At 41.8% G+C, this 12212-nt stretch overlaps 1 protein-coding gene across 1 annotated transcript in view; it reads left to right on the forward strand.

The window, feature by feature from the left end:
* The first annotated feature begins 129 nt into the window (after nucleotides 1-129).
* NUP205 (nucleoporin 205) overlaps nucleotides 130-12212 on the forward strand; it is a 51996-nt gene continuing 39913 nt past the window's right edge. Inside the window, exons 1-10 of the mRNA XM_084810146.1 lie at nucleotides 130-506; nucleotides 3416-3558; nucleotides 4655-4826; nucleotides 5971-6115; nucleotides 6394-6553; nucleotides 7657-7885; nucleotides 8585-8749; nucleotides 8952-9127; nucleotides 10197-10313; nucleotides 11807-11944. Of these exons, the coding sequence (XP_084666272.1) occupies nucleotides 479-506; nucleotides 3416-3558; nucleotides 4655-4826; nucleotides 5971-6115; nucleotides 6394-6553; nucleotides 7657-7885; nucleotides 8585-8749; nucleotides 8952-9127; nucleotides 10197-10313; nucleotides 11807-11944 (1473 nt within the window). The 5' untranslated portion in view covers nucleotides 130-478. The remainder of the gene's footprint in view (nucleotides 507-3415; nucleotides 3559-4654; nucleotides 4827-5970; nucleotides 6116-6393; nucleotides 6554-7656; nucleotides 7886-8584; nucleotides 8750-8951; nucleotides 9128-10196; nucleotides 10314-11806; nucleotides 11945-12212) is intronic.

The raw sequence follows: 12212 nt of genomic DNA on the forward strand, positions 1-12212 counted from the left end.
TGTACTGTGTGTAGAATTGCGGCTTAATTCAACTCTCCCGCCTTTCTCCTACGGGGCGGTCTAGAACTACAATTCCCAGCCTTCTTTTGCTTCTGGGTCCTGAACTTAGCGATTAGGTTACCTAGCTGTGCCTCTGCTCCGACTGTCCGACATATTTGGCTCTGGGGCGCAAGCCTACGCCTGTTTAGACAGAACAAATGCCCTACAACTCCCAGCATGCCCCCAGCCAGCTATGCTGGGAGCTGTAGGACTTTCGTTCTTTCCACACAGGCGTAGGATTGCGCCTTTAATGAGCTGAAGAACGAGCTACTAAATATGGCTTGGTGAGAGTAAGGGGAAATCTGCTCCTGGTGTTAAGCTGCAGGCCTGTGTGTGAGGAGAGTTATATTTCTGCCCCGGCATTGCGTTGGCCGCCCCCTTATGCTTCTGGGCCTCTCTGCGGCAAGGGCGCTTTGGCGCGCGTTAGGGAGTTTTCAAGATGTCGGCGCCATTGGCGGTAATTTCAGGTACGGAGAGCCCCGTGGCCGAGCCGGGAGTTATGAGGGGAGGTGGCGGTTCTGGTTTCGACTGGCGCTTCCCTCTCTCCGTAGGAGTGAGGTGATTTTGGCGCCGCGCCGGCTTCCTTTTCCTGCAGGAGGAAATGCGGCGGTCTGCCTTCTCCGCCCAGAACGAGCCATTGCAAAGGTGTCTCCTACCTTCTTATGTCTACTCAGTAGTAAGTTCCATTGAGTTCGATGGGGCTTACTTCCAGGAAAGAAGGTATAGGATTGCAGCTGCACTTGCACAAACGTTAAAAACAAACAGCGCAGCAAAATAATCTGTAGCGGCTGCCAAAGGCTTCGGCAGTTCCATTGTACTTGGTGCAATACGTACACGTGACCTGCAGTACATTAATCTTCAGATTTTAAAGTCATGTGGAATGGCTTTCACTCCCCAGGTCACTCTTGGTCATCTCTGATTTGGATTTGAATCCTTATCCCATAAGTATTCTCAAGGGCTGGGGGAAATCTACCCTATTCCCACTCTTTAAGCATTCTACTTGTGAATGGCTAACTAACCTGTTGTAAATGATTGTGGGGTATGCACCCTATACACCATTGGGCCAGTGGAGGCAGCGGGGGGGGGGGTAGGCAAAATGACCTAAGTGTGCCCGTTTCCTTGCCACAGTTACCACTGCCCATTTGTTTGATTTCTTCCCTGGACCCAACCCACAGAATGGCCTGGAGGGGAGCACAAGGCAAATCGATGGTGATGTTCCTCACTCTTGTAGTTGCTTGTGTGCTTAAACAGGGCAGGTCAACAGGAGGTGGAGGAACAGCAGAGCCAGGAGGCTCTGGGGGGTTGTTAGCAGGGCTCTAGTAGTGGTGTGCACCTGGTCAGTTGCCTGATGATGCTGACCTATTAACGCTGCCCTGTTCCGCTATTTGCTATATTTTCCTTACTGCTCACTGCTAGTACAATATGGGTCACCAAAAGTCTCCTGTGGTCCACTTTTGGATCATCTAGAATTCTTAGGGCTTTGTGCTTGGGAGTCTCTGATCTATTCCATTTTGTTGCACTGTTAAGAGTCAGTGAAATAATTAGGGTGCGTTGTGGAACTTTCTATTAAAAGGTCCTTTGAAGTCTTTCTTTTAACTTACATATCTGACAAATAGCATTAGCATATGTATACATCACTAATCTCATTTGGTTAAGTGTAGTAGTTAGACTGCCATGTATAACTGTTCGGGAAACTTTTCATTTCCTGATCTAAGTTCCTACTACTTTTAGGGTGCAATCCTATGCATGTTTAGAGAGGAAAAAGTCCTACAACTCCCAGCAATGCTGGCTGTGGAATGCTGGGAGTTGTAGGACGTTTTTGTATCTAAACACGCATAGGATAGTGCCCTAAGCTGTAGAGGTGTTGACATGCTGCATAGTTCCTGTATGGGAAACTCTTTTGGGTAAGAAATGGAGTAAACTCCCATGTAGATCACAGTGAAATACTTATGTCTGGGGTCTTCACATGTGCTAGCAACTTACAAGTTTTGTGCTATGTAGAATTGGTTTTCGTTTAGGAAATATAATCTGGCACAGCCAAAATAAGCCACTGTGGCTTATTTAAGGCAGGTAATTTAAACTTATTTAGGGTGCAATCCTATGGGGATGGCTGTAAGGCTTATGGCCATCCAAAGTAGACCAGGAGGCGCAGCAGAGGTAATCCTCGCTTCTGCACTCCTCCTGCTCTGCATTTCATCTAGATGGGCATTTTCGCCCATCTGGCTGAGACGTCGGGGAGGGAAGGAGGCTAGGCAGGCTTGGAGATATGGCAAAAGCTGTCCCCTCCCCATCCACCAGCACACCCCCTTTCCCTTCCTTCCAGGGTTGCAAGCATGGGTCTCTTCTTGCCAACTGCGATGGGGCGGGGAGCTTGGACTCTTGGGAGCACTGTCTCCAATCTCAGATCCAGGAATATGAACTATCCTATGGCACCTTCCTAGACCCTGTCTAGGGACCATAGGATTGCCCTCCCTAGGCAGGTAATTAGGCAGAGGGGATCCTGCATACGCCATGATTTAAATAACCCATGGTGGCTTATTTAAATTGTGGCACATATGGGTTGCCATTTGCCTAATTATCTATCTGCGCATGACTTGTCGTGTCATCCAAACCTGGGGGACCTGGGTTGTTGGAGGGGAAAGCAACCCTTCCAATAACCCATGGGCTGTTGTACGGTTATTGGAGGGTTGTTTCCCCTCTAACAAGCCATGCTGCCTAGGTTCGGATGACATGACAAGCTGCACCTGGGCAGTGATTGTGGAAATCGTGCCCCACATGTGTCACAATTTAAATAATCCATGGTGGCTTATTTTGATCATGTTTTTGTGAATTTTTTGTAATTTTTGTGAATCACCTAGATAGCTTCGGCTATGGGGCAGTATAGAAATATATTAAATGAAACGAATGAATAAATGTGAACCAGTCCAATGTGAAGTAAACTGCTGTGTCTTGCATAAGCAAGTTTTTTCTTCCCATTCCCACCGCTTGTTCTAGAATGGAAATTAATGCTAGCGATGGAGATGAGATCTCTAATTATCAGAAATATGTTTATAAATTGAATGAGGGCTATCACTGGCACATTGGGGTGTGCATGCCCATGTGAGCGTTCCTTCCCCATTGCTAACCATGTATAAAGGTAGTATAAGAAACCAAGTCAATCATGGAATCCTGTCCATTGTGTGACACTATGACTGCACCAACCACCAACACTTATAATCTCTACTGTAAAGGTTTTGTTGCTGTCTATGGGGCAGCAGGCTGTGCTGCTTTTGCCACAGATAGTTCATTTGAATTAAATGTGTTTCTGTAAAATGATGTGTGGTGAAGTAATGTTTGCCATAATTCTCTAGCTCTGAAAATATTGTCTGTATTTTAGCTGCCAGTTTGTGGGGGCCCTACAAAGACATTTGGCAGGCAGTAGATAATGCTATTTGGAAAAGGCAACCTGAAGCAATTCATCTTCTTGACCAGATTTTAAAGAAACATAAACCTGACTTCATATCGCTATTCAGGAATCCGGTAAAGTAAACTTTTCCTCTATTGGGAGGTGGGTGGGGAAGAATTGAGTTGGCATTCTACTGTGTATGATAATTGATTTAGGACTGCACATACTAGATCATAATAATGTTTTTTTTTCAATTGGATGTTTGTAATACCGTTGTAGTGAATGTAGTATTTCTTCACAGCCTTCTACATTTGAGTAACTTCATTCTTTATTTTCCCATTTCTCATATAGTAATGGAGTGTAAGCTCTTTTTTAGTCTATAATTCTAACTATGTATAGTTCATACTTATTTAAATAGTTGAACTTATTTCTGATTAACTTGTTTCAGAATAGACTGCATTGTCTTTCTCACTATTCTGGAATCCCTGCTTGGATGTTTGGGTACTGAGAGTGCGATGTTGCTACTGCTTCATAGGAGAGGCCTTTTGTAGTCTGATTTCAAAATATTGAGCAGTAACAATATACTGTACGTACCATGATGTTCTAGCTTCCCATGCACATTTAAGAGGAATATTTCCTATCTAAAGAAAGCACATGTGGAAGGGATGGAGGAATTGGATGCTCCTGTGAAGATGAAATGACATACTCGCTCTATCTCTTGTGCTATTTTCCAAGGATATGGTTCTTGAATTTGGTCTGAACACTATTCAGTTGATTTTTCCACAGGTTACACTTGCATAATAAAGTAGGGTTATACAGTACATCAACCGTTAGAACGCCTTTTATCTGTCTGATTTGCCAAAAGTCACTCACACTTATGGAAAGTATGTTGGACAGAACCAAACAAGCTATAACTGCCTCTTTGGAAAGCAATATATTCTCTTGTATTTTCTCATCAGAAGCCACATATTTGGAAAAAAAATAATTCCTTTTATAAAGAAACGTTAAAACCTACAATGACTGTATAAAATATTTTAAGTGAATGCCTGCAAATTGCATAAGGTCCTTTTCTACATTACAAGATGTTTGTAGTATGTGAAATATCTTGGACTTCTGTTACTGAATAGAAATAGTACATAATAGAAACATGTTTAAACTATTTTAATATGAACATTCAATTTTTCTAATTAATTTCTGATAATTACCATTTGTAATTTGGTTGTTTTGTAGCCAAAAAATGCCCAACAGCATGAAAAAGTTCAGAAAGCAAATACAGAAGGAGTTGCAATCCAAGGCCAACAGGGAACCAGACTGTTACCAGAGCAGCTCATCAAAGAGGCCTTTATTCTGAGTGACCTCTTTGATATTGGGGAATTAGCAGCTGTTGAACTCCTACTGGCTGGTAATGTGATACTGTGATGACAGTGGACTGACCATTTTATATTCTGATAGCGTTTATTACTTATTATTAGCATATAACACCCTATCTGCTAAAAACCTATCAAGGCAATTTAAAACAATAAGGATGCAATCCTATGCATGTTTAGACAGAAAAGGGTCCTATAACTTCCAGTGTACCCTAGCCAGCTGGCTGGGGCATGCTGTAGGTTATAGGACTCTTTTCTGTCTAAACATGCATAGGATTGCACCCTAAAACTGTGAAAAAATAAAAACAACATTAAAATGATAAAACATTGAACTTCACATCTGAAAGTCTAAATTGAACAGATGTGTCTTTACACCCATTCTGAAAGCCAAGAGAGTGGGGGCCAATCGTACTTATCATGGAAGTGCATTCCATAGTTTGGGAGCAATACAGTGTTCTAGTAGTTAAGGAAATTCCTATAAACACGAAATGCATAAAGATATGAGTTGTGCCTGATTATACGCTCAGAATTAAGCAACACTCTGGCAAACCATATGTCCAGAAAGAATTGTTACTTTTGTTTGGCAAATGGCTAGGTACAAGCCTGGTTTATCTCAGTTGTACATATATTCTGATAATATACATAAAAAGCAATATATCACTCCTTGTAAAATATAAGGATTGGTCATTTTGGTGGGCATGCTTTTAAAGCGTTAGTGCTTTTCAGGGACCTTTTACAGTGCAAGCCATGTGCTCTGCCACTGAGCTATATCGTCCTCCTTGCCCATCCAAATTAGTACCCACAGTCTTCCTCATACAGGTTTAGTTGTTGCACTACCTTTTTCAGTTTGGATTTAGAAAACATATGCCTTATGTCACTTTGGCCTCTTTGTAGGAGCAGGAACATGGTAATTATGATACGGAGAGATACTGTTCAAATTACATGGTGTCAGAGGGAGTCCCCCCTCCTTCCTTTTAGAAAATTATGTGGGGGGCATGGTTTGGCTAAAATGAAGGGGTATTGGGGGTGGGCTTGTGGATTTCATTAATGACCCCTCTAAACATTCACCCATAATTTTAGCATGTTGGAGGAGGGAGAGAGAAAGATAATAAAATAGAAAAGTGAGAGGTGGCATAAGCTTGGACTTCTGTTGTGACTGCAAATTTCTTTCTTTTTAAGGAGAGCACCAGCAGCCTCGTTTTCCAGGGCTAACTAGGGGCCTAGTAGCCGTTCTCTTATACTGGGATGGAAAGCAATGTGTTGCAAATTCATTGCGAACACTCATCCAGTCTCGGCGAGGCAAGACATGGACACTGGAGCTCAGGTCTGTCTTAAGCAACACCTTCTGAACAATTCTAGGCTAAGGACGCTAGCAACATTTCCGTGTTGAATGTGGATTATTTAAGGGCTCATTTATTGCAAGACAATGGGAAGGTTGATCCCTTATTTTTATTGTAAGTTTTGGTATTGGTTTTTTGCCTTTTGTTTTGTCTCCCATCAGTGTAACATTCATTTTTGACATCCATTTTGTTGGTTCCTCTGGAATTTGCTCTTGCACTTTTTTCTTATAAGCATCCCACTTACTGTCCCTTCTGATTGCAGTCCTGAGTTGGTGTCCATAACGACGCGTTTTACAGATGAGCTGATGGAGCAGGGTTTAACTCATAAAATTCTGACTTTGGTGTCTCAAATTGATGTAAACACGGAGTTCGATAAACTACAGAGAGAGCGAGGGCTGGGAAGTGAGAAACATCGCAGGGAGGTAAATACTTAAATTTACAAATATTTGTAGTCCTCTGAACATCTCATCTGCTGTTAAACTTTCCCTGATACTTTGTTTTTTGTCTCATTGTTTTACTCTTTGACTTTTCTTAATTTTGCTTCACATGCAACAATTTCCTACACAGGCATACCTTCTGTGAAAAAAAACTATGTGAGCAGTGTATATGTGCCTTTCATCATGCATATATGTGATGTACCTGCATAGGGAGCTGCAGCCATTTGCAGTTTGCACTGAGTGCACCAAATGCATGTACTCTCAACAGGCAAGAGAGAATGGCATATAAGAAGTAAGAACAGTAAGATTTACTAAGTGCTTCAAAACGTAAAGACACTGGCCCAGTTCACATATTATTCATGTTAAGAAACATCTTAAGATCTTTGTTTTTCACAATTTGCTATTTTTGAAGTTAGCTTCTTAGAATCTGGTCTAATGCACACTAGGTTTGGTAAATAGTGTATCATTGATGAAGGCTGCAGTACTAAATGTGCCTACTAGGGAGTAAGCCCCAGTGAACACAGAAGGCCTTCTGAGTAAACGTGCATAGGATTGGGCTATAATCATGTATCTTATACATGATTATAGCCCATGTAGGGACTGTGGTGGCTTAGTGGTTAAGACGCTGAACTGCAGACTGGAAGGTCGGCAGGTCAGCAGTTCGAGACCTGAGTGCTGTGTGACGGAGTGAGCTCCCGTCTTCAGTCCCAGCTTCTGCCAACCTAGCAGTTCAAAAGCAAGAAATTGCAAGTAGATAAATAGGTACCGCCTCGGCGGGAAAGGTAACAGCGTTCCTTGCACCTCGGTGATCAGTCATGCCGGCCACATGACCACGGAAGCGTCTTCGGACAGCCCTGGCTCTTCGGCTTAGGAATGGGGATGAGCACCGCACCCTAGAGTCGGACACGACTGGTTGGGGACACCTTTACCTTTTACCTTTACATGTATCTTTACTCAAGAGTAAGCCCCTTTGAAGCCAGTAATACTAATTTTTGAGTAAAAGTCCATACGATTGGTCTGTAAATGATAAAACAGCATGTTTCGAAGGTATACAGGTTTAATAATTGAACGCTCTGAATTTCTTCTAGGTTGCCGATCTCATCAAGGAGTGTCGGCAAGCGCTGGCAGAGAGCTTGTTTGTTTGGACTTGTCAGTCACCACTGAGCCGGGATGATACTTTAATCCTTGTTAGTTACTTAGAAAAAGTGACTGTGGAAGCTGATGGTTCATTGGACAGAGTCAACATGGCACTTCTTATGGCTCTCCTCTATTGCTTTGATGTCAGCTTTCTAGAACAGGGCACTGAAGATCGGGAAGGTAAAACTCTTTTTCTGTCCACTTAAAGTGAAGCAGAAAGATATGCCATTCATGCAGATTAAGAAGTCATAGCTAAACTTCTACTGTTAAAAGTTTAAACATTACTTACTTCTGCTGTTTAAGAATCAGATTGCTTGGATAAGGCAGAATTATCTTGCTGTGTATTAGAACTGATTTTTGTTGTGTACTTACATCTCTAATTGGTACAGAAATGCATGAAATGTTGGTGTGGAAAGAAGAGAGACAGTTCCCTCCTGTAGAGATGCAATGAAAGGGCTAAGGAAAGACAGTAAAGTGAATACTTGTGCTACTGTGTACTACAAATTTTCTTTTCTTTTTTAAAATGGGGGAACTGTACAGTCAGGGTGTATTGGTTTAAATCAGGTTTTCTACAGAAACTCTCTCATATATTTCCTGAACAGTGGTGCAAACCTGACCACTGAACCCATATTAATTTACAATTAAATAGGATGCTATTTAAACTGTTTCATTCTTCCAAGCAGGCTTTGCATCTCCTTGCCTCACTGTATATATTTTGCATGTCATCCTTTTTTACTGGTGGAGGGAATGTCTTTAAGATATTCCCATGTAGGGTCTTTCTTATGACCAGCAGCCACTACAGTTCCATTTTCAATGGAATTGAAGCCACATCTTTTATCTCTTAAAGTCATAAGCTTCTATTTTTTATTTGTTTTTCAGAGCTGATGCACAAATTGCCACTATTAACGGATAGACAATATATAGCTGCAATCCACACACGTCTTCATGAATCTCGTCCTTGGAAACTACTAGGACTTCAAGCTACTGCTAGGTTAGCCTGGGCACTAGCTTTGCGTGGAATTTCACAATTCTCTGACGTGACAGGTAAATTAGATTCAAAGTGGAATTCATACATAAAAAACTCAGTCCCACCCACCTCCTTCATTTCAATGAAGGAAGCAGATCCAATATGCACATTCCTTTGTTTAAGATGGCAACTTTAATAAGCACACTTCCTATGACACCTTTTTTAGTCAATAAATTTATGAGACTGTCTCTTCTGTTCATTCCTTTTCCTTCTCTTCAGCATTTGCAGAATTCACAGAGGCAGATGAAGCAATGGCAGAATTAGCAATTGGGGATAACGTTTTTCTATTCCTTACTGAATCTGTGGTGAGAGCAGAAAACTTCTACCAGGAGGAATTTTACATACGTAGAATACACAACCTTGTCACAGACTTTCTTGCACTCATGCCCATGAAAGTAAGTTGTGTGTGTGGGCTGGATGCTTCTGAATATATCTTGGCCAAATATCCAATGAAATCTCCTTTATGCAGACTGAAATAAGTATTTCTGGGTATAAATGGTGTGTATCATTTCATGTTCATATGTGTGTGAATTTTTGAAAATACTTGGTATGGAAAATTTTAGACTGGAGGAAGAAAATTGACTAGTTTTAGAAATACATCCATATATGTTCCATCTCTCAGATTTTGCAAGCAAAGTCCAAAGCATTTTTCCTGGGGTTGCATGTTGTGCCTTACTACTGTTCTCAGCTGAAACACAAGGACCTAACATTTCACCTTGACTGTTCATCTAGCTTGGTTACTCCCATGTAAGTGCATGGGATTGCTGACTATGACTGCAACCCTTTACCCAGTTACCTGCAGAAAGTCCCATTAAACTCAGTGGGACTGAATTCTCAGTAGACAGGTATAGGATTGCACTGTGAGGGTATTTAGCATGCAGTATGTTATTCATGTAGGCAGCCTTCAATGTTTGCCAATTAGTTTTCTGTAATATATAATACAGTTATTACGTCTGGAGAATTCTAGTAATAGACTCATTTGAAGGAGCCATGCTGGTTTATTCTGTTTAACTGCCTTGTATCATGAAACAAAATGTATGCAGTAGCTGTTCTGTTACTACCTGATACCTACCTTTTGGGGAAATGTAGGGGACAATTCATTTAAGAGGTAGGTATGTTTAAGTCCCATTCATTTGAATAGGAGAGGTAAGCATGTGATTATTTTCTACCTTTGAAATCAATGGGACTTAACTAGGTGCTGGATAATGTCAATAATTTTCTCTTATCTCATGTGGATGTGAGATGTTGCTTTAAAGACCAAATTTCTCATATAATCATCATTTTCACACAATGTGGCAAACATTTAAGTAAAAAAATCAAGAATGATTATTCCTTTTATTTGTTTACTGGCACTTTCATTAAAGCATGCGAATCAGGGGTAGAAAAAACAGCTGTAAGCTTTTTTGTAGTGCTTCTTTTTAAATTAAGAATACATTCATTTCATTTCCTTGGCAAATTATACAGGTAAAGCAGCTGAGAAATCGTGCTGATGAAGATACTCGTATGATCCACATGAGTATACAGATGGGTAATGAGCCACCTCTTTCACTTAGACGGGATCTAGAGCATCTGATGCTTTTAGTAAGTTCTTTCTTAAAAGGCTGTGCAAAACGTTATCTAAAACACACTCCCTATTTTTAAATATGTATCTGTTGAAAAATACTGTGGTCTTTGGTTGTTCAGGTCATCCTGCTTATTAGTGCAATTCTAATTGGTGTAATTTTTAGATCTTCCCCCCCTCTGAACAAGGTTTTAAAATTAGGGTGGCAGGGGAGACACCCAGAAGTGGGAACCTTTAAGGAACAGCATGGTAAAGGAAGGGTGGAGCAAATAATTCTTATTTTTATATCTTTCTCTATGCTCACACATCTTTGCCCTGCAATTAATCAATTGTTAGGCAGAGGATCAAACTCAGAGAAAGTTTTCTTTGAGCCCAGTTCCTCCTCACCCATTTGCTGGGTAAGGGACTGGGCTCACAGGAAATGTCCCACAAACACACACAGCACAGTTGCCTCAGGGGTGAAGTGACTACTAGCAAGGGAGAGAACTTGTCTCTGAGACGACGTGCCGAAGAGGCATGTTGTCTTGGAGTCCAGTCTTCCCCAGTCCCATGATTGCTTCATGGTCAGAACAACTAGGTTATAGAGGGAGAGAACTAGGCAATGAGCATGTTGTCTTCGAGCCCACTTTCCAACTCTTCTCCCCAACCCCAACAAACACACACAGGCCGGGTTTGGACAATCAGTGGGGGAAACAACGCAGCGTTGGCTGTTTCCCCCGCCTGTTGTACAACTGGGATTACCCTAATTACCCACATAGTCCAAACCCAGCGTGTGGTGCAGGTGTAGTGACTTTTCACCCACCCTACAACCTATGGCTTGCAGTTGGGGTTGTAGGGTGGGTGAAAAGTCACTACACCTGTGCCAGGTTTGGAGGACATGGCAAATGGCAGCACAGGTAATTAGGGTAATCCTGGTTGTGTGATCAACATGTGATCAACCAACGCTGAGTTGTTTCCCCCACTGATCATCCATACTTGGCCTCTGTGTTGGCTTAGTGGGAAGTGATTTGTGTTTACTTGCCACTAAGCGAATACAATTCTCCAATCCTGTCATCTGCTTCTGGGGTATTCGCTAGTGACATGAGGGAAGCAAGGATATGTAGTCTTCAGCCTGGACAGCTGAGGGAGCCCTCTGACCCCCTACTATAGATATAGTTTTTTACAAGAATAAGAGGTGTCTATCACGAGTCAAGCTCATGTCCTCTCCTTCCCTCCATTCTTCAAATGTATCCTGTTTGATATCAGCATGTAGATATCCCACTTTAGAAATATTGACCATGATGTAAATTATGCTAAGCTAAAATAACCAGGTAGCTGCTTAATGGTGGCCTGTACTCTAAATCAGAAAGAATTGTGTGACTATGCAGAGGAAAGGTGTTAACAACGCTGAGGCCTCTGTCATTTGAATTTAGTGCATGGCTGGTAATTATCAAGTAAAGATCATAATAGGACATAGGAGGAAATATATTTTTGGTGGTATATAGGACCCACATTTTTCTCTTTTCATCTGCAGATTGCTGAGTTGTACAAGAAGGATCCCTTTAATTTGGAACTGGCTCTTGAATATTGGTGTCCTTCAGAGCCTCTGCAGAGCTCTACCATCATAGGATCTTATCTTGGAATAGCCCATCAAAGACCACCTCAGCGTCAGGTTAGGAAGAAATCAGTTCTCCATTGTTTGGGGTGGGGTTAGCTTGAAAGGTATTTTAAAATCTTTAGTCTAGCTCATGTTTCCATGCTTGCAGGCTGTTGAGGCCATGAAGGAGGGGACAGGCTGAGAAGCACCTACAGCAGCTGTCCGGCCTGCAACAGCACATACTTAGCTCAACTACATTTCTGCTGGAACAGATAGTGACAGCAGAGAAGGGAAAGGGAGCCTGAGTTGATCGTTAACCCCCTCCACCCTGGACTGGATTTGG

This window comes from Heloderma suspectum, chromosome 7 (genome assembly GCF_057233095.1).
Source record: "Heloderma suspectum isolate Gila_16-S chromosome 7, 16-S_ref, whole genome shotgun sequence".
NCBI classification, from domain to species: domain Eukaryota; kingdom Metazoa; phylum Chordata; class Lepidosauria; order Squamata; family Helodermatidae; genus Heloderma; species Heloderma suspectum.